Genomic DNA, 19,084 nt, shown 5'->3' on the forward strand with positions numbered 1-19,084 from the left:
TCTGTGACTGGCCCTCAAGTTTGTACGGCGCGCAGTTTGTTGTTGGTCGCAAATAGCGTTTTAGCTGTTCTACATTCGTTCTGTTCCCCCCCCCCTCGTTGTTTCTTAAATGTGTATTTGATCAAGTTCTGCTCTGCACTACCTGGGAGTAAGTGAAGAGATGGCACTACCGCAGGAGATTCTTGAATCCATCTGTGCGGAGCGTTGGGTAGCTCACCCCCCCCCCCCCACCTTTGGTATGCGTGGATGTTCTCCAGGTCCGGAGCTGGCCCAAACATCATGAGAGTCCAGCTAATGCGGCTCTCCTGGGCACAATTATTTGTATTATTACACGCTTTTTATTTACTCTGTTGTTGTATCCTCAAATCTTGTAACTCAATTTTAACCCACTTCCCAATGTGGCATCGACTGCAAACTTGGTATACTTATGTCATACTGATGACAATACTATATTCTATCATAAAAACAAATTTAACATTATTTTGTATATGTTATGTTTCGGCTTGGGTCTAATTGTCCACGGTCAACTGACGTTGGCTGTAATTGACCATGGTCCCTTACGTTATGGCAAGCTTCGGAGCCACTTCCTGGAGTCGTGGAGTTTTGCCATTAAATTAATTACTTATTTCGTTTAGTTGTGTTGTCCTTCCGCCGCACCTCCGATTGTCTACGTACGGTGCGAAAGAAGTTCAACCTACGCACACGAACGATTGGTGGCAGTAATCAGGTTTGGTCAGCAGACGTCTTCAGAAGGGATGGACCATGGCCGGAGGTCGAGAGAGACTACAAGAGTGGGCAACTCGATGAGAAAACAAAGATCCCCCGTATAGCCTTAACAGACTTGGGGGCAATTGCTGTTAGCGAGCGGCACCTGTGAAGGCCGGAACAGAGTACGAGTGGGGGTGGGTGGCCAGCACCGTGCCCGTCCGCCGAGTTGGTGATGTTTTACACACCGCACCAGGTACTCACTTTTGAGGCTGAGTCAACCGAGGGGTACGCCAAGCACCGGTTCACACAATCGTCACCGGTGTTGACCGTGAGCGAGAATCGAACCTGTGTCGTTGGGGTTCGTAGCGTAGCGCACTAACTCCTGCGCCACGGTCGCTTCTGCGGCCGTCTGGAATGTTCTTTATTCCGATATTAGGAAGCCACTGGAGCTATGCCGGGTGAAGCCCTTCCTCATCCGGCAGTGGGCGCGGAATTGGTGACCGCGTGGAGGGAAGATGGGGGTGGTGGGGGGAAATGCGGAGATAAATTTGTTGAACGGTCATGGTGGTCGCCGTTGGGTTCCGTGGTTTTCCCGGCAGGAGCCCGGGCAGACGCACGCGGACACGCGCAGACGCACGCGGACACGCGCGTGGACACGTGAACGCACGTGGACGCACGCGGACACGAAGGAGTCAAAGTTGGGGAGGGGGTGCGACAGCGGCACGCAATGTTTAAAGCTTCGTTTATTGCCATGAAACGCCACAGTGTGCACAGCCATGTACACGAACATCTGCAATTCACTGTGTAACCCCCCCCGCCCCAAAAAAACAACACCCGGACCGATCCTATCACAGCGCAGCGTTGTCAACAACATCATCATCATCTCTGGTTTAAAACAAACGTTATATCCCTGTCTCCCCCCCGCCCCCCCCATAGTTTTATATTTACGTCTCGTGTGTGTGTGTGTGTTGGTGGGGGTGCGTTTTTTTTGTTCATTTTTATAAAATGATTTTTCATTATGATATCTTTTTTTTGTTTTTCATTTTTTTATAACACCCACTCGTTTTTTTTTTTTTGCAAATAGACGGAGGCAGCAAGAGCCAGCTCGTGCCTCTGGCCTCTTCTGCGGTGACACAGAGCCCCCCCGCACTGAGCCCCCTCCCCCCGAGCCCCCCCCCCTGGGCTCCCACAACCCCCTATCCCATGCGCAAGCGCCCGCGCAAATCCCCCCCACCCCCCCCCAAAAAAAAACAACAACAACAACAACCACGCGCGACATCGCGAGAAGAAAAGAAAAACCACAACACAAGTCGTCGTAACAAACGCTCCGAGCTGGTTTCTCTCTCTCCGTCTGTTTTGGTTGGTACTGCGAGCTTCTTCTCCACGCGCTCTCTTCCCCCCCCCCCCCCTCGTGGAGCGAAACGTCGGAACAAATCGTGGCCGATCGACGCCCACTGAGATCCTGACGGACGGAAGGCGTCGGTAAGGCGATTTGCTGCGCGACCGTGTGTCCAAATCTATGCGCGTTTGCCCGAACAGCGGGTAACAACTCAAATCGATATTTTCGTTACTTTAGTTTTCCGGGTAGCTGGTGAGAGACTGAACTAAAGAGGAGAGTTGGTACGCGATGGATATTTAGTCGCAACCATGGCGACGGGTACACTCTGTGTGGTGTGGGTGCAAAAGTGTTCTCTGGGAGGCCTGTAGATTTGAAGACATTTGGCATGTGACAATTGTCCCACAACCATTGACGAGAGGAACGATGGATGTGGTTTGCAGGGTGCATGAATATGTTTCGGTTCGCCGATGCAGGCAGACCCAGCTGAGATCAACTTTTCTTGTGTGTGTGTGGGTTTAGGGCTGTTTGCGATCACCTATTTTATTTTATCAATTTGGTGGCGGCTCGCCCCAGCGTTAGTGGCAACGGGTCAAGAAGTTCGGGCCGGAGTTGTTGGTGGGTGGGTGGAGGGGCCCACCAGCACCCAAGATTACTCTCCTCCCGAGCGGGGTGCATCATCACCGTTACGGTGGCCCTCCACACAGGTGGCTCAGCTGGTCTCCACCGCCCGAGTGGAAGGAGACGGCTCCGCCAGGTGTACCGATTGGGGCAGCTACATTAGTTTATAACAAACAAAACATTCGGGGGACGACAGCACGGTTGGCTGCGTGCGGTGGCGAGAAAGAAACTCGACGGACGTACATTTAGCGAATGGCGCCGGCGGCTGCTGCTGTCACGTGTCTGTGTTGGCATCTATGTGGTCGGGCGGGCACCAGCGCAAGGTTTACCTCCGTGAGAAATTTAGCAAAGTGGCGAAAAATAAATGTTGCGGTTTTGTTTTGTTGTTGTTGCCCGAGTTCCACGTGCGTCCGAGCTGACCGTCGTTCGCTTTCGCAGAATGCATTTAAACCGGCGCGTGACCGCCCTTCGCTGCCCAATGAGCTCGTGCAGGATTTAAGTGCCACGGCGATTGTTAATTTAAAAGATATCCCACGCCGCTTTCAGTGAGCGCTGCGAGAGTGAACGACGCTACCGGTGAACGCCACGCGTCACCCCCCCCCCCCACCGCACGTACGTCCACGTGTTGTGTTCCACCAGCGCTGTGTAGCGGTCGCCCTGACGTTGTACAACAGAACAACAGTCAAGGATGCGCTTCTGCGGCCGTCTGGAACGCTCTTCCTTCCAATATTAGGAAGCCACTGGAGCTATGCATTTTTAAATCATCTAGATTGAAAACGAATTTCTTTAGAACTGCTTTTTGTGTTAAGTTTGCTGTCTTTCTCCCGCGCCTCGCCTTCGCACCGTTGGCTACGTACGGTGCAAAAGAAGTTCAACGTACAATACAAAGTAAGATCGCTTAAACAAGAGACCGCTCAGAAAGGACAGCCGCGTCAATTCGTCCGCGAAAGTGACCGGAGGTCAGGCGAGGCCTTCGACGGAGTTGCCGGGTCTGTTCCAGATGACCGATCGCTTCGTGCCCGTTCTCAGAAGCTCGGCAGGGACTTCGAATCTGGATTAAGTGCTCCAATGGGCGACCACCAACCCGTGCGTAAGAGAGGTGTCGTCGGCTGCTGCTACGGTGCCGCAGAACTCACCGGCTTGACAGCGCAGCAACGTCGCTTTGTTGCGCCGTGCTGCTGCTGCCATGCTCACGACGTCTCTACGCCCCCCCCCCCCCCGCATCGTTCGCCAAAACCCGGCACTGACCAGAGCGCACGGTCAAAATAAAGGCCCGTGACCGGCACGGCGTGGGCAGGAAGGGCCTCCCCCCCCCCCCCTCATCATCCAGCAGTGGACGTGACTAGCGAGAGAGGGCTGCAGCGTGTTTTATGTACAGGCATCCGCGACTCGCGCAGCCCCCTCTCTGGCCTCCTGTTCGTTTAGCCCGTTCACTACGACCTCGAGCCCGCCGATAATCACGAGGTGGGTGACTGAACCTGGCCACCACCCCCACCACCCCCCCACCCCCCACCGCGGATGCCAAAAAAAGTTACCAGCCTTTTATAAGTTTGTCCACGCGCGCACGCACACACACACACATCAACACAGCTTGTGGACAGTCCAGTGCTTTTGCAAGTTGAAAACGTCTATTTCATGAAAACAAGATTTTCGTTTTTTTTGCCTGTGATTTCAATGGGTAATTTTGAGGCATGACAATTACCGTATCTCATTAATGAGACATTTTCTGCTTTGGCACACAATTTGGGGGTTTTAATTATTTTACGCGTGTAAAATAAAAAAGGGGAGGGGGTAGAGTGGATAAAGGCATAGCCCTGCAAGTGCTTGTTTCCACCACTGCTGGTGGAAGGAGCATCCTTATCCAGGGAGCTCTAGACAGCTCCTCCCACGGACCTACACTTCCACACTGGCCAAGATATCTGACAAGTGGGGGGGTACACCCACACTTGACCCCACCACACCGTGCTCTGGGCTCTCATAGACGAACTTACGGTGAATCTACTTAATAAAGTAGTGGCCGGGGCAAGGGGGGAGTATTTAATAAACTCTGCACCCATTATTTAAACTGCTGCGCCAGTAGATGGAATCGAACTGGACGACCTCTGGATTGCAAGTCCTGCGTGCTAACCATTACACCACGGTAGCATCCCACGTGTGTATATATTTGAAACTGATTTAAATGAAAAAGAGGCATTGTTCTTACTCCTAAACACTGGAATGTCCAAAGCGAACCCTAAAGGAACACAACATTAAGTTATATATTTTTTCAAGCTATAAATATTAAACCTCAAAGCATTAAAAAATAATGTGTGCAGCACGCACGCTGGCAGTGCGGATGTGCTTTCACTGTTTTGCGTAGTGTGGCTTACAAAGGACCCCCCTCCCCACCCGCCAGAAAAAAAAATTGATATCTACCCCCCTCCAATTAAAATCTCAACCAATTCCACACGCATGAAATTAAAAAAATAAATAACGTAAAATAATAAAAAATACTCTAATGATAAAAAAAGTACACACCATTCCAAAAGAGAAAAAAAAACATCACATGCCACAAACCAAAACTTTCTTTTTTACGGGAGCCATTATCAATCGGTAAGGGCTGAAATGTTACTTGCGATAAGTTGCGTTGAGCTCGAAGTGTTAAACGCGTACAATTATAAATAATATTTCATCTTTTATTTTATTTACGTAAGGACCTCAGCGAGTCTCAAGCAGTCGTTTTCAAGAGGGCCCCTCTGCTACATTGGGATGTCAGTCCAATTCCATTGACGGGCAAAACTTTTTGCATGTGGGAGCAAACGCCAGTAGAGTCTGCAGAAAATGCACACAGACACACAAGAAGGGGGGATAACAACTCAAAACCTACTCTTCTCGTTCGCGATACAACTATGTACAAGAGGCGGTTTTAAACTACAGAACCTGCCCTTGAGTCAAGTCACAATCTCTCGAATATCCACAACTTCACTTACGGGACACCGTTTGTCAATAACAGTCCTTGAAATCATTCGTTGTTTACCAGGCCAGCGTATTCAACGTTAAAATGACGAGTGCCGCCGCAATGCCACATTCCCGTTTGGTGGTTTCCGATGACTGGACCGCTCACGCGGCAAACGCGAGATTTTAGCCCACTGCCGCTGTCGTTTGCCACTGTCCCGAGACATTGCCCAAAAGCTTCAATCGCCCTTTTGACAACTTTATCACGACTTTCAACTTGTCGAAATTCGGACTCGGTAACTCCGAAAGCCAAGCACGCAACGCCGCTACGCTCGTCGCCCCGCCGATCCTCAAAAAACCAACGCAGATTTATCGTCCACGTTTGCGTCGCACATTTTCCGTTACCTCTCTCCAACCACAATCCCATCAACAGCCACCGCTACCGCCACCGCCCCACAATCGTGGAGCACTACATTCACACGACTCCCCTCCGCGAACCTTTGACAACGCTTCAGCGCCCCCTCAACTCCATCCGTCGCCTCCTCGACAGCCCAACAATTCACATTTCTCGCACAAACCTACACGTTAACATTCTCATCGTCGTCATCATCATCACGTCGTCTCTTATCCCCGTACTCGGTTATGAAATAATAGTTTCGGCGTAATTTCTGGCCTCGTCTTTCATGGAACTGTTTTGTTAATCGGTGGTTGCAAGATCAGATTTTTAAATAATTATTATTATTGTTGTTCTAACTCGAGGATAATTTTGTCTCCGTACACAACGGAAACGGAGTGAAAACATTGAAAATCATGGGTGTAACGATGCATCGACCCGTTCATTAATATCGGTCATTAATCTCATCGGTGCACGCATGGAATCGCGCGCGGGATATTTTTGAAGTCCTTCAATTTGTGTGTGCGCGCTGTGGGTTCAGGTCACCCCTGGAGCCACTCGAGACGCGAAACCAATCGCCGCAGTTTGGGGGAGAAAAAAATATATATTCAGTTCTGGAATCGAATCGCGACCACGAAACGGCGTCAATTCCTCGCATCACTGCAAGAGTGGGCTGGGTTTAGCCGGTGAATTGCCAACCGCTGACGGAAAATACTTTTCAAATGACATCGGAATTACAAAAGGGAGGAACAACCAATGAGGATAGTGGGTGGATATTTTGTGTTATCGTTTTTAAAAAGTTTACCGAGTCCGATTATTGGGATTGTTGTTGTTGTTTCTGTGTGTTGACAAGCAAAGTGCACATCCTTACGTCAAAGCCACACTCCCGTGTCCATGTTTCCAAATGCTCGAAAGTTTATTTAGCGTTGTTAAATATAATGATGATAATAATACAACTCGACCCTGTCTGTTAATCCGTACATTTACCGAACAAAAAAAATGTATCACTGCTATTAGTAATTTAGAATAGTTTGAAACATTGATGATGCCAAGAGCCTGGGTTGGCTCAGAGGACGCTGCTGAGGTCCTGGGTTTGAATTCGGGTTTCAGGTCGTCGTTCAAACTGAGTTCTTAAGTGAAGCGAGTGAATGGCCTTAGCCCTGTCACCAAACAATAGCAACTGCACACCAGAGACCCATCACGTTAACTTTGGTTACACACTGAATTTGGCTAAATTCCAGCTCGAACAATTATAAATATTAGTTTGACTGCCATGTGACAAAAGCCGATCTCGGAGCAAGAGTGCGTGTGTGTGTGTGGGGGGTGAAAAAGTCAGAAGAGCAGAGATGAGAGCCAAACGACCACGAAAGCTGACCTGTGGGCCCTGACAGGTTATTTGTCAATACTTCACCACGCTGGTTAATGCGGGTTGGTCAAGCCCCGTGAGCAGAGAGCGTGGGAGCATAGATGTCGGAGTACAATTCTAGATTTGAAGCTTTCGTGACTGCAAGGATTCATATTCTTAGGTTTCTTCGGTAAAGTCACGTAGGTAAAAAAATTAAATTAATAAAATAAAAATCACGACGTTTCGGAGGCAACACAAGCTTCCGTCTTCAGGTGGAACAGTCACAGCACGATAGCTGTATCAAGTGAGAGAAATTCCAAGAAAACAGTCCTTGTAAAGCGATGGGTATTACCTTGTTATCTCGGCATCTCTTTAGGAAGGCCAGCTTGTGTTGCCTCCGAAACGTCGTGATTTTTATTTTATTTTTATTTGATTAATTACATTTTTTTACCTACGTGACTTTATCGAAAAAACCTAAGAATATGAGTCGGAGTACAACTTTACGGATTTCGCTGCCACTGCGTAGCCCTGCGGCATCCTCTACGGCAGCCGCTCTACGCGCGTTGGCGCTCGCTCGTCCAAGGCGCTTGCCCAGGCTGAGCATCTGAGACCACACGGGCTCTCAGTACCCCCGTTGGTCCGTCCACGTGCACGCCGGCGATTCGGTTGCTAACAACGAGTTGCTGAAACGAACGTGGGTTTCATCGTCGGCAGGGTGGAGGGGCGGGGGGGCGCTGTCATTGAGCCGTCATTCCGCACCGCGTGGCACGCATTGGGGCGTCTTTGTTTGTGATGACGGGAGACACCTGGGAAGGTGAGGTTGGCTGATTTAATTAACCTAACGATGTAAAGTGTTAATGAACCGAAAACAAAAAAAATTAACGGGGAAAAATACTGTGGGGATTTTTGCTTTGTAAGTCGCGTTTTTTTTTACTGTTAACAAACGTAAAGGTCTTCGCTCCTTGGGATGATGGCGGATGGATGAGACTGGTGACAGAATGGCAGCCAAAGGATGGAATGCGCCCACTGGGCAGGATTCTAATGACAGCTACCACGAAAGAAAGGACGATCTCTGGGGAGAAAAAACCCGGGATGGATGGCGAGGCCTAGGTAAGACTTATAAGGCTGGGTAGGGACTTCCCACAATGCAATGCAACAAACCACAGCTACTAATCAAGTGCCCCCCCCCCCCCCCCGTTTCTCACCCCAGGTGAGATGGGTGTCTTATTCTACACGATACATTTTCAACGATTATTCACATCCCCACCGTGCTCCCCCGCGCTGTTACAAAGTGGCATTCCTTCTTTTTGAGAGTGCCAGACAAAGTGTTTGTGTGTTCGAGTTCCATACAAAGTTGTGACGATGTGCGAAAGTATTTTGTATTTGTTTTGTTACTTACATATGGCTTGTTATTGCGTCGGTTCGCAAGTTAACAGTGAATGCTAAAACACAAATCTTGAATGTGTGTTTTTTTCCTTCCATTCACACTGCGAGATGCGACGTTTCCTCGCGTGAACTTGTGAAATGAACAAGTGCCAGATCGTGTCCGTCGAAAGATTACTCTCCTACGCAGTGCAAGCAGCCGCTGCCTTTTCCAAGAGAATATAAATATTCTAGGACAATAAATAGTAGTAGTAGTAGTTATAATATATATATAGATATAAAAAGACAAGAGTCTTCCCATTCCTTCGCCGACCAAGCTCAACAAATATTTAGGGAACCCCAGAAGAAAAATCAGTGACGAAAGTCCACTCCGCTGGAAAAAAATATATTGTTTTCTCTCTAAAGCGTGAACATTTTTTTGAACGTGCGCAGATTTGAAAATAATTCTTTCTCGGCAGGGTGCCGATCGATTGTCAATGGCCGGGGCAGTTTTGCGCGGAGCGCTTGGGGTTAGAGGTCACGCAGTCAGAGGCATCTCCAAGAGACTGTTATGGCTTTTCACGTTTGACCAATCATACATAGGGGGGCGCCGTTTGTCCTCGCCCAATAAAACTCATTAAAATAACATGTACAATAAAAAAAACATCTACAAATGCCAATAAGTTGTTTTGTGTGCTCTCATTTTTACAATATATATTTTTTTAAATTAGCAGACAATATCCAGGGTGTGGCAGCCTGCGTTTAAGCCTTTGGCTGTGCGTCCACGATTGTCTGCAGCGAGGTCAGGCAGGCTGGGGGTCTCCGGTGTGTTTTCAGGGACGCGGTTGTCGCACGTTGCGCTCCCAAGCACGTGGGGCGAAACGTCGGACTCCGCGCCGAGCAGTACGCAGGCACGCCCTGAAATCACGTCGGAGAGCCGCACTTCAGCGCGACCGCGGAGGAAAACAAGAAAAAAGAAAAACGCCCACGCAGCAGCAGCCTGTCTTGGGCGGCGCGCACTGCCACCGCGCTCGCTCACTTTACCCGAAATAAATTCGCTCGCCGGGCTAGCCGCGACCGACGCGACGCAGCGGTGAAAACAAAAAAGCGGCGCGCGCGAATCTTGATACGGCGCCACCACTCTAACGCCCGCCCCGTTCGTCCGCGGTTGTCTCGAGATGAGCGTCGTGTCAGGGAGGGAGGCAGGGGACGACACGCGTCGCGCTGCCCAAGGGCTTCGCAGAGGGCCACGGCCTCGGACCGCTCGCGTCGTCGTGACGGAGGTGCCGTAGGTTGTGGAAGGGTGCAGAGACGAACGATCGATTCGCCAAATCCCAAAAAAAAACAATGCCGCTTGAAACGATCGGTTATGTAAAGCAACAAAGCCGTGACATAATCGTACATTTTTCTCCAATTTGCGATGTGTTGACTTAGGAGAGCTTCCCTGAGTCCCCAAGACTTTTATTTAGTTTGTGAGAGTCCGCCTGCATGTAATGTTTGGCCAAATTACGTTTTTTGGCGATGAGCAAAGTTTGAGATAAAGTTCTGCTGTGGTTCGTGACGGCTTCGCAGTTCACAGGCACGGAACGAATCGGATCAACATCGGTTCTTATACGCGTGTGTTAGACAAATTAAAATTGTGCGGGTGATAGCCGATTGGTTATGACTTGTGTGTAATCCGCACGCAAAGGGCTACGGAAGGGCTAATGGAACGAACGAGACGGGACAAACGAAAGACAATTGACTCTGCACAAATACAAACGAGACAAAAACACAATCGAACTTTTAAATAATCGGACGTTTGACCCAGCAATTGAATCGTGGTGGCGCCACGGGTGGAATAGGGGGGGGGGGGGGGGGTGGTGTAAGGGGCCAGTGAATCGTGCCTACGACCGGTTCACCATGCGGCCTTGCTGCCCGTGAAAATACATGGTGATCCATTTACAGACACCCCGCAGATATCTTCTCTCTCTCTTCTCAACGAGCGAGTGGACACTGTGAACGCGACTGCCCCCCGCCCCCACCGCACCCCGTGCCTTGAGGAGGCCGAGCGTTACAAGGTGCGAGGGGGAGCGCGTTGACCTTACCGGTGGGACTCCGAAATAAAAATCGTCTTTTCCCTCTCCTGGGTGAACGGCTCGCAAGTCGCCGTTATTCTGTCGGGGCGTCTCTAAACGGATCACCACCTTCCGCTTGTGGAAGGAACCGGCTCGAACGCGACGGGCGGTCGTCGAGGGTTTCACGTTCCCCGCGACCGAGACGCACGCTCGTCGTTCCGTTTGTTCGTCTGTCGCTGTGCATTGTTGCGTGTGTGCGGCGCGCGCGCGCGCACGAGCGTTGATTTTTAACATCTTTTTTGTTTTTTAAACAGAACAGTTTGTATATAAAATAAAAACGATAACTCCTCAGCTTTGTTCGGCTCGCTCGCCCAACCGCTCAGCGGCTTTCGCACCCCTCTCCCCCCCCGCCCCCCCGACCCGTGCCCGCGGTTCACACTCGGAGGAGTGCCCCAACGTCAAGTTAACATGTTTGTGTTTATCTCTTTATTATTCTAAACGTCTCTCGCCCCGCGTCGCGAGCACGGTGGCCCCGCCGAGCGACGCCAAACCGCGGCCCGTTGTGCCAGGCTAGGTGCGCTTTTATTCTGTACAGGTATAATGCTCGGCCGTCTTGCTTTAAACGGCTCAAATTAAACGTACGCAACCCGTAAATGCCTCGGTCTTTTAAACGGCCGTTTTGGGGAATCGCGGCGTTTTCCTAAAAAAAAAAAAATTTGCTCGTTGATGCCTTTGTTGATAGTTCTACTAGTTGTTGTTGTTGTGGTGTGTGTGTGATATTTCACTCCAGTCTTTATGCTCACCTCTATTTTCTTAGAAATTTCTTTACTTATACCATTATTAGTAGTAGTATTACAACTACATTAAATTAGAAAGTTTTCTCAATTTGCGGGGGGAGGTTAAAATACGCGTTGCCGTTGTTTCTAACGTTGTTGTTGTTGTTTGTTTGTTGTTACCGCTATCGACCGCCGTGGGGTTTCTCGTTTCCGTCGACGCCACGTGGCGCCCTACGTCGCCCAACTCTCCGTGAGCCGCGCCCTCTTCAACAACGGCCCTTCCCCTCCGCTTGCCTCATGCTGCTGCTGCTGCTGCTGATGGAGGTGGTGCTGATGATGCTGCTGATGATGCTGCTGCTGCTGTTGCTGTTGCTGATGATGCTGCTGCTGCTGCTGCTGCTGATGAGGATGCTGCCCCGCCCGACCCATCCCGGCGGGCATGAGGTAGTCGCCCCCGGTGCCGCCGCAGGGGTCATCCGGCTCGCCACCCTCGTAGGGGCTCAGGCGTTCGCTCGGACGCCCCAGGGGGTCCTGCCGCTGCATGGTGGCGGCCCCCGGGTAGCCGGGACCACCGCCCGACGAGATGGGGTCCCGCGACGGAGACAGCGGCTCCGACTTGACGCTCGGGTAGCCGCACGACCTGCGACGGGACAACGCATTAGCTCGAGGTGCTCCGTGACGCAGTTTTACAAGCGGCAACAAAAAAAAACGCGAGAGTGGTTGAGATAGCGGGGGTTAGTGCAAGGGCCCGAGAAGTGTGTGATCGAAATTTAGGGCACGTGGGGGTGACGAAAGGGCTAGAGGGGAGGGATTGGACGGAGTGGAGGGGCGAGGGGAAGGCAATGGGTGATGGAGAATAGGTGAGGCTTCGAGAGAGGAACAGAAGGAGGTTAAGGAGGGGGACTGCTTCAAGCACAGGGGCAGTGTTGAGTCTATGGGTAGTGTTGAGTTTATGGGTAGTGTTGAGTCTATGAGTAGTGTTGAGTCTATGGGCAGTGTTGAGTCTATGGGTAGTGTTGAGTTTATGGGTAGTGTTGAGTCTATGAGTAGTGTTGAGTCTATGGGCAGTGTTGAGTCTATGGGTAGTGTTGAGTCCATGGGGTAGTGTTGAGTCTATGGGTAGTGTTGAGTCTATGGGTAGTGTTGAGTCTATGGGTAGTGTTGAGTCTATGGGCAGTGTTGAGTCTATGGGTAGTGTTGAGTCTATGGGCAGTGTTGAGTCTATGGGTAGTGTGAGTCTATGGGCAGTGTTGAGTCTATGGGTAGTGTTGAGTCTATGGGTAGTGTTGAGTCTATGGGTAGTGTTGAGTCTATGGGTAGTGTTGAGTCAATGGGTAGTGTTGAGTCTATGGGTAGTGTTGAGTCTATGGGCAGTGTTGAGTCTATGGGTAGTGTTAGTCTGTGGGCAGTGTTGAGTCTGTGGTGCAGTGTTGAGTATATGGGCAATGTTGAGTCTATGGGTAGTGTTGAGTCTATGGGTAGTGTTGAGTCTATGGGGTAGTGTTGAGTCTATGGGTAGTGTGAGTCTATGGGTAGGGTTGAGTCTATGGATAGTGTTGAGTCTATGGGTAGTGTTGAGTCTATGAGCAGTGTTGAGTCTATGGGGTAGTGTTGAGTCTATGGGTAGTGTGAGTCTATGGGCAGTGTTGAGTCTATGGGCAGTGTTGAGTCTATGGGTAGTGTTGAGTCTATGGGTAGTGTTGAGTCTATGGGTAGTGTTGAGTCTATGGGCAGTGTGAGTCTTTGGGTAGTGTTGAGTCTATGGGCAGTGTTGAGTCTATGGGTAGTGTTGAGTCTATGGGCAGTGTTGAGTCTATGGTTAGTGTTGAGTCTATGGGTAGTGTGAATCTATGGGCAGTGTTTCGTCTATGGGCAGTGTTGAGTCTATGGGTAGTGTTGAGTCTATGGGTAGTGTTGAGTCTATGGGTAGTGTTGAGTCTATGGGTAGTGTTGAGTCTATGGGTAGTGTTGAGTCTATGGGCAGTGTTGAGTCTATGAGTAGTGTTGAGTCTATGGGTAGTGTTGAGTCTATGGGTAGTGTGAGTCTATGGGCAGTGTTGAGTCTATGGGTAGTGTTGAGTCTATGGGCAGTGCTGAGTCTATGGGTAGTGTTGAGTCTATGGGTAGTGTTGAGTCTATGGGCAGTGTTGAGTCTATGGGTAGTGTTGAGTCTATGGGTAGTGTTGAGTCTATGGGTAGTGTTGAGTCTATGGGCAGTGCTGAGTCTATGAGTAGTGTTGAGTCTATGGGTAGTGTTGAGTCTATGGGTAGTGTGAGTCTATGGACAGTGTTGAGTCTATGGGTAGTGTTGAGTCTAGGGGCAGTGTTGAGTCTATGGGTAGTGTTGAGTCTATGGGTAGTGTTGAGTCTATGGGCAGTGTTGAGTCTATGGGTAGTGTTGAGTCTATGGGTAGTGTTGAGTCTATGGTGTAGTGTTGAGTCTATGGGTAGTGTTGAGTCTATGGGCAGTGTTGAGTCTGTGGGCAGTGTTGAGTCTATGGGTAGTGTGAGTCTATGGGTAGTGTTCAGTCTATGGGGTAGTATTGAGTCTATGGGCAGTGTTGAGTCTGTGGGCAGTGTTGAGTCTATGGGCAGTGCTGAGTCTATGGGCAGTGTTGAGTCTTTGGGTAGTGCTGCAACTGAGCGTGCGAGTGGTGGAAAGAGCGAACGAGCGGCTGAATCAGTAAATGAATGAGCGACTGAGCGTGCGAGTGAGCGAGTGGTTGAATGAGTGAGACAGTGGTTAAATGAGTAAATGAATGAGCGAGCGAGCGAGCGAGCGATTGAACCAACGCCCGCCCGCTGTGCTCCGAGTGTCACTCACAGCAGCTGGTTGATGTTGGTGCCCTGCTGGTGGTGCCAGTTGGAGAGGGAGCTGATGCTTAAAGAGCCGGGAGAGTTGAACCCAGTGAGGCCCGACAGGTCGGCGCTCGACAGCGCGTACTCTGCGACGGACAACACACGGACCACGGGTCACCGACGTACGCAACGTTGAACTTACACCATTGGAACCTCATTTGCCAGTAAAAAATATGATAATTGTTTTTTTACCCTTCTATCTGGCAACAAAACTGACACATTTTTTACAAGGAGTCATGTTTGCATAGACCACAATACCTGCAGTCATAATGCGCCTTTTGGCGTCATCTGGTCCAACCCATGTGAGACTAGGATCTAAGGAAAGCTGTCTCGGGTGTGGACCAATCAACTTCAAGGACAGTGCACATTATCAGAGTTATGTTTTTTGTTTGCATTATGGCTGCAGGTATTGTGGTCTATGCAAACATGACTCCTTGTAAAAAAGATGTCAGTTTTGTTGCCAGATAGAAGGGTTAAAAAACAATTATCATATTTTTTACTGGCAAATGAGGTTCCAATGGTGTAAATGCTTACCCCGAGCTATCATACTCTGATGGTGCATTGTCTTTGAGTTGTGCGCCTTTTGGCGTCATCTGGTCCAACCCATGCGAGACTAGGCTCTAAGGAAAGCTGTCTCGGGTGTGGACCAATCAACTTCAAGGACAGTGCACATTATCAGAGTTATGTTTTTTGTTTGCATTATGGCTGCAGGTATTGTGGTCTATGCAAACATGACTCCTTGTAAAAAAAGGTGTCAGTTTTGTTGCCAGATAGAAGGGTAAAAAAACAATTATCAACGTTGAACTTCTTTCGCACCGTACGTAGCCAACCGCCTCTAATCGGAGGTGACGGCAGCAGAAGGAAGACAAACTGAACGCAGAAAGCACGTCTGAAGAAATGGGTTTGTCATATCTGACTATCGACCGACGCGACACGGCCAACTCGATCGTGGCGGGTTCTAAATTCCCATCGTCGACGGCGGCGACGACGACGATGACGTGAACGGTGGTGGCGCCGTCTGTAACGAGGTTCACGTGGCACAGGGCAGGTGTATGTTGTATGTTGTATGCATGTTGAAGTTCTTGCGCACCGTACGTAACCAACCGTGATAATAAGAGGTGCAGGGGAAGGACAACAAACTATAAGCACAAATTCTAGATTTGAAGCTTTCGTGACTGCAAGGATTCATATTATTAGGTTTTTTCGGTAAAGTCACGTAGGTAAAACATTTATTTAAATGTTTTACCTACGTGACTTTACCGAAAAAAACCTAAGAATATAAAAGCACAAAGCCCGTTTTCAAGAAATTAGTTTTCAATTTAATTTTGGTGGTGGTGGGTGGGTCGACCTCACAGGCCCTGGCGATGCATTGGCCTCAGTGAGTGAACCCTCTTTTCCAGACGCTGGAGGGCGCTCTTGAATTTTAATTCCGAAGCAGCCAGGGGCGGTAAGATCGTCATAATCATGATTATGTATACAACTGGCACGGCACACCGAGTAGCGATGTTACTAATACTACATCGATGTTACTCCATCGCCACTCCGGCCAAATGTCACAGAACTCGAATTGTAAATGTTGTGGCTTTGCTCTCCAACACACCGGTTGGTGCTGAACTCGTAACGAATTGACACGTTCTGTTAACGTGAAAAGCCACCCTAATTAGGCTGTGTCGGGTGGTGGCGGGTTTAACGACACATTTATATTTACGCGATCTAACCCACCCCTCCCTTCCACCGATATTATGAGTAACAGTGGTCGTGAAAGCACGACTACCTATTCAGCTTTACTACAACACAGCACCGGGTACTCATTTGCGGCTGAGTCGACCTAGAGGAGGATGCCCAGGACCCGGTTCAGATAATCGTCACTTGGTGTTGGCCGTGAGCGGGGGGGGGGAATCGAACTCGCCCGCTAATCTAGACCACTACCCGTACCGTACCAATCTATGACAACAACAATAACAACAACCCGTTCAGTCTGTCATCAGCCGCACAGATTCCTTCTGCAAGGTCAAGTCGGCAGTCATGTGGACCCCCACACCCCACCCACCCTCGGGCCCGCGTGGTTTATTTAAAGGGTAATCAAACACAAGGAAGGAAAAAGAAGAATAAGCTCCCGTCAACACACTGGCAACCCTCCATGATACGTGGCTTTTTCTGGGGTTATATCGTGTAAATATATGAATGTGTCGTTAAACCCCGCCACCACCCGACACGGCCAATTAGTGAGCTTTGTCACGTGAACAGAACGTGGCCAATTCGTTACGAGCACAGCACTAACCGGTTGTGTGTTGGAGAGCAAATCCACAAGAGTTACAACACACCGGTTTGATGTACTAACAACGAATTGGCATGTTTAACGACGCATTTCTAGATTAACGCGATCTAAACAAAAAAAAAACCTGTATTATGGATATTGGTCGCAAAAGCCTACTACGCGTTAAACTAACAACCCTTTGGAAGCTAGCCCAAGAGGTGTGCTTATATTCGGAGCGAAGTGGTGTGCTTGTATCAGAAGCTCACGTTTCAGAGGCGTATTTGCCGAGTAAAACCCATTGAAGCTGAATATCCCGTGTCCTCCTTTAACCAGCGGTGTAATGTAAGCCAGCAAGCACGTGTTGCTTATATTAGAACAGCGCTTAGATATGGTGTGCTTACATCCGGCTTTGACTGGAATGATTATTTTTTTGAGTTAAAACTCGCAAAAAAATGTTGTAAAACGTTGCTTTATGTTGTTGTGTGAAGGCCCGCTATTCTTCTCACACCCGAGAAGCAATGAGCTCATACGCGCGTGGTATTAATGTTTACACATTTGATTTTATTTAAAACTTCAGTCGGGTGAATATGGTTGAACTGACTAATTAATTCATAATAAAGGTTTTTGGGCTAGATCGCGATCTCACCCAAAAACCTTCATTATGAATCACACTCGTCGCGAAAGCCACGTGTTAACTCACTTATTAATTGTTGGCGTTCGCTGTTTGTGTATTCACTAGCTCCCTTTGTGCGTTTGTTTATTTATTAGCTCCCACTCACTGGAGCCAATCTTCTACCTGGCAACCCCTTATCAGTGGCCCTACTTTATTACAGACCAATTCAGACCTTATTGGTCACCCCGTGCCCTTATAATCTCAACGTTCATCCTACAAAGTTCCATCACAAGGGAGACACACAAACAAATAGACACATTTTTTTCTCTCGTATTGAAACGGCTGTACGCCGTATAGACCTGAAACTCAATGTGTCTCTGTACAAGACTTCGGAGTAAACCGTGATGGGTTGACAGCTATGCACTTGCCCAGTGTGGTGAAGTATGGTCAAACAACCCCACAAGGCCAACGCTGAAGTCTTGGAGGGAGGCCTTCATCCCTGCAGTCCATTCAACAGTCATTAATTCTCGATTTAAAGCTTTCGTGACTGCAGGGATTCATCTTCTTGGTTCTTTCGGTAAAGTCACGTAGAATAGAAATAATAAAATAATAAAAATAAAACATTATAAAATAATTCTCACGACGTTTCGGCCACAACGCAAGCAGCCGTCCTCAGGTGGAGAACAGGTCTGTCGAGAAGACAGAGTCAGAGTCATTCTACGTGACTTTACCGAAAGAACCAAGAAGAGTCATTAATTCGTTATTTATTGCCGTTGAAATAATTATGGTCAGTCTCCATATAATTTCACGCTTTGAAATGTTCTTAGATTTCACGTGTTATTTTTTTTAGACACGTATATGTGTTATTGTTAGCTTAATAATTAACAACTACTCTCGCTTCAAAATAAATATTCGCATTTGACGACGAAACATTTGAATGTCAACAAAAAATTATAATCCAGTCATGATCATTCCACTGCTGTATGAATGCATCTCGGACGCCAGCTGTCTATATCCTGTATAATGACTACACGAGGCTTGATGGGAAAAATAATAATCGGCTTTGCCCTTCCCGGCGATAATCCAGGAGGTGTTTAAGATGTCCACACCTGTTTCAAGGCATCAAGGCAACATGCAATGTCCTTGAAACTGATTGGCCTACACCACAGCTACAGCCTCCTTGATTGCCTCGTCTCACCACCGGTGTTAGACCAGCAGAACAACGCCAAAAGTCGTACACCACAAAAGGAAATGCCAATGTCAAAACAATAATAAGCTCGGGCTAAGCAGTTCTATCTATAGGACTCTTCTTTTCTTTGTTTGCCGGTATCAAAATGATGAAAAAAATTAACCCGTAAAAACAACGTTTTTCACTCTAAATCCTTTATATGCGTGGCGGCTAGAGTCCTCTCGTCCTCTGGCTTGAGATGGCTGCCACCTATGGATCAGATGATTGCCTGCCACCATTAAGCAATTGGTAATTATTGTCACGCACAACGAGTCTGTGTGCAAAATGTCAGCTCGATTGGATCACGGGAAGTGGGTTAAAAAACGACCTGAAAGATTTGCACGGCATAAGCGCGCAAGCAAGTGAACTTAATATAAAGGATTTAAAAAGAGAACAGGCTTCACCACATGGTGTCGAGATGTTCAAACATCAAATAGGAACCTCTTTGCAAGGCATCAAGTTTGCATGGACCACACATCGTTTTGGTACCGGCGAAAATTATCCCATAGTTTACAGCAGAGATGGCCTATGGTCGGCAGGTCAAATGTGGTGGGGTAGTAAAGTGTGGGAACTTCCACCAGTGCCAAGACGTTT

General features: G+C 48.7%; 1 protein-coding gene across 2 annotated transcripts in view; it reads right to left on the reverse strand.

The window, feature by feature from the left end:
- Window positions 1-1,950: 1,950 nt before the first annotated feature.
- LOC133355137 (myocyte-specific enhancer factor 2A-like) overlaps window positions 1,951-19,084 on the reverse strand; it is a 127,149-nt gene continuing 110,015 nt past the window's right edge. For both annotated transcript variants that reach the window (XM_061572460.1, XM_061572461.1), the window contains exons 10-11: window positions 14,358-14,478; window positions 1,951-12,173 (exon numbers count right to left, since the gene is read on the reverse strand). In XM_061572460.1, coding sequence (XP_061428444.1) covers window positions 11,765-12,173; window positions 14,358-14,478 — 530 coding nt within the window. In that variant the 3' untranslated portion in view covers window positions 1,951-11,764. The remainder of the gene's footprint in view (window positions 12,174-14,357; window positions 14,479-19,084) is intronic.

This window comes from Lethenteron reissneri, chromosome 50 (genome assembly GCF_015708825.2).
Source record: "Lethenteron reissneri isolate LAM-NWPU_2019-01 chromosome 50, ASM1570882v1, whole genome shotgun sequence".
NCBI classification, from domain to species: domain Eukaryota; kingdom Metazoa; phylum Chordata; class Hyperoartia; order Petromyzontiformes; family Petromyzontidae; genus Lethenteron; species Lethenteron reissneri.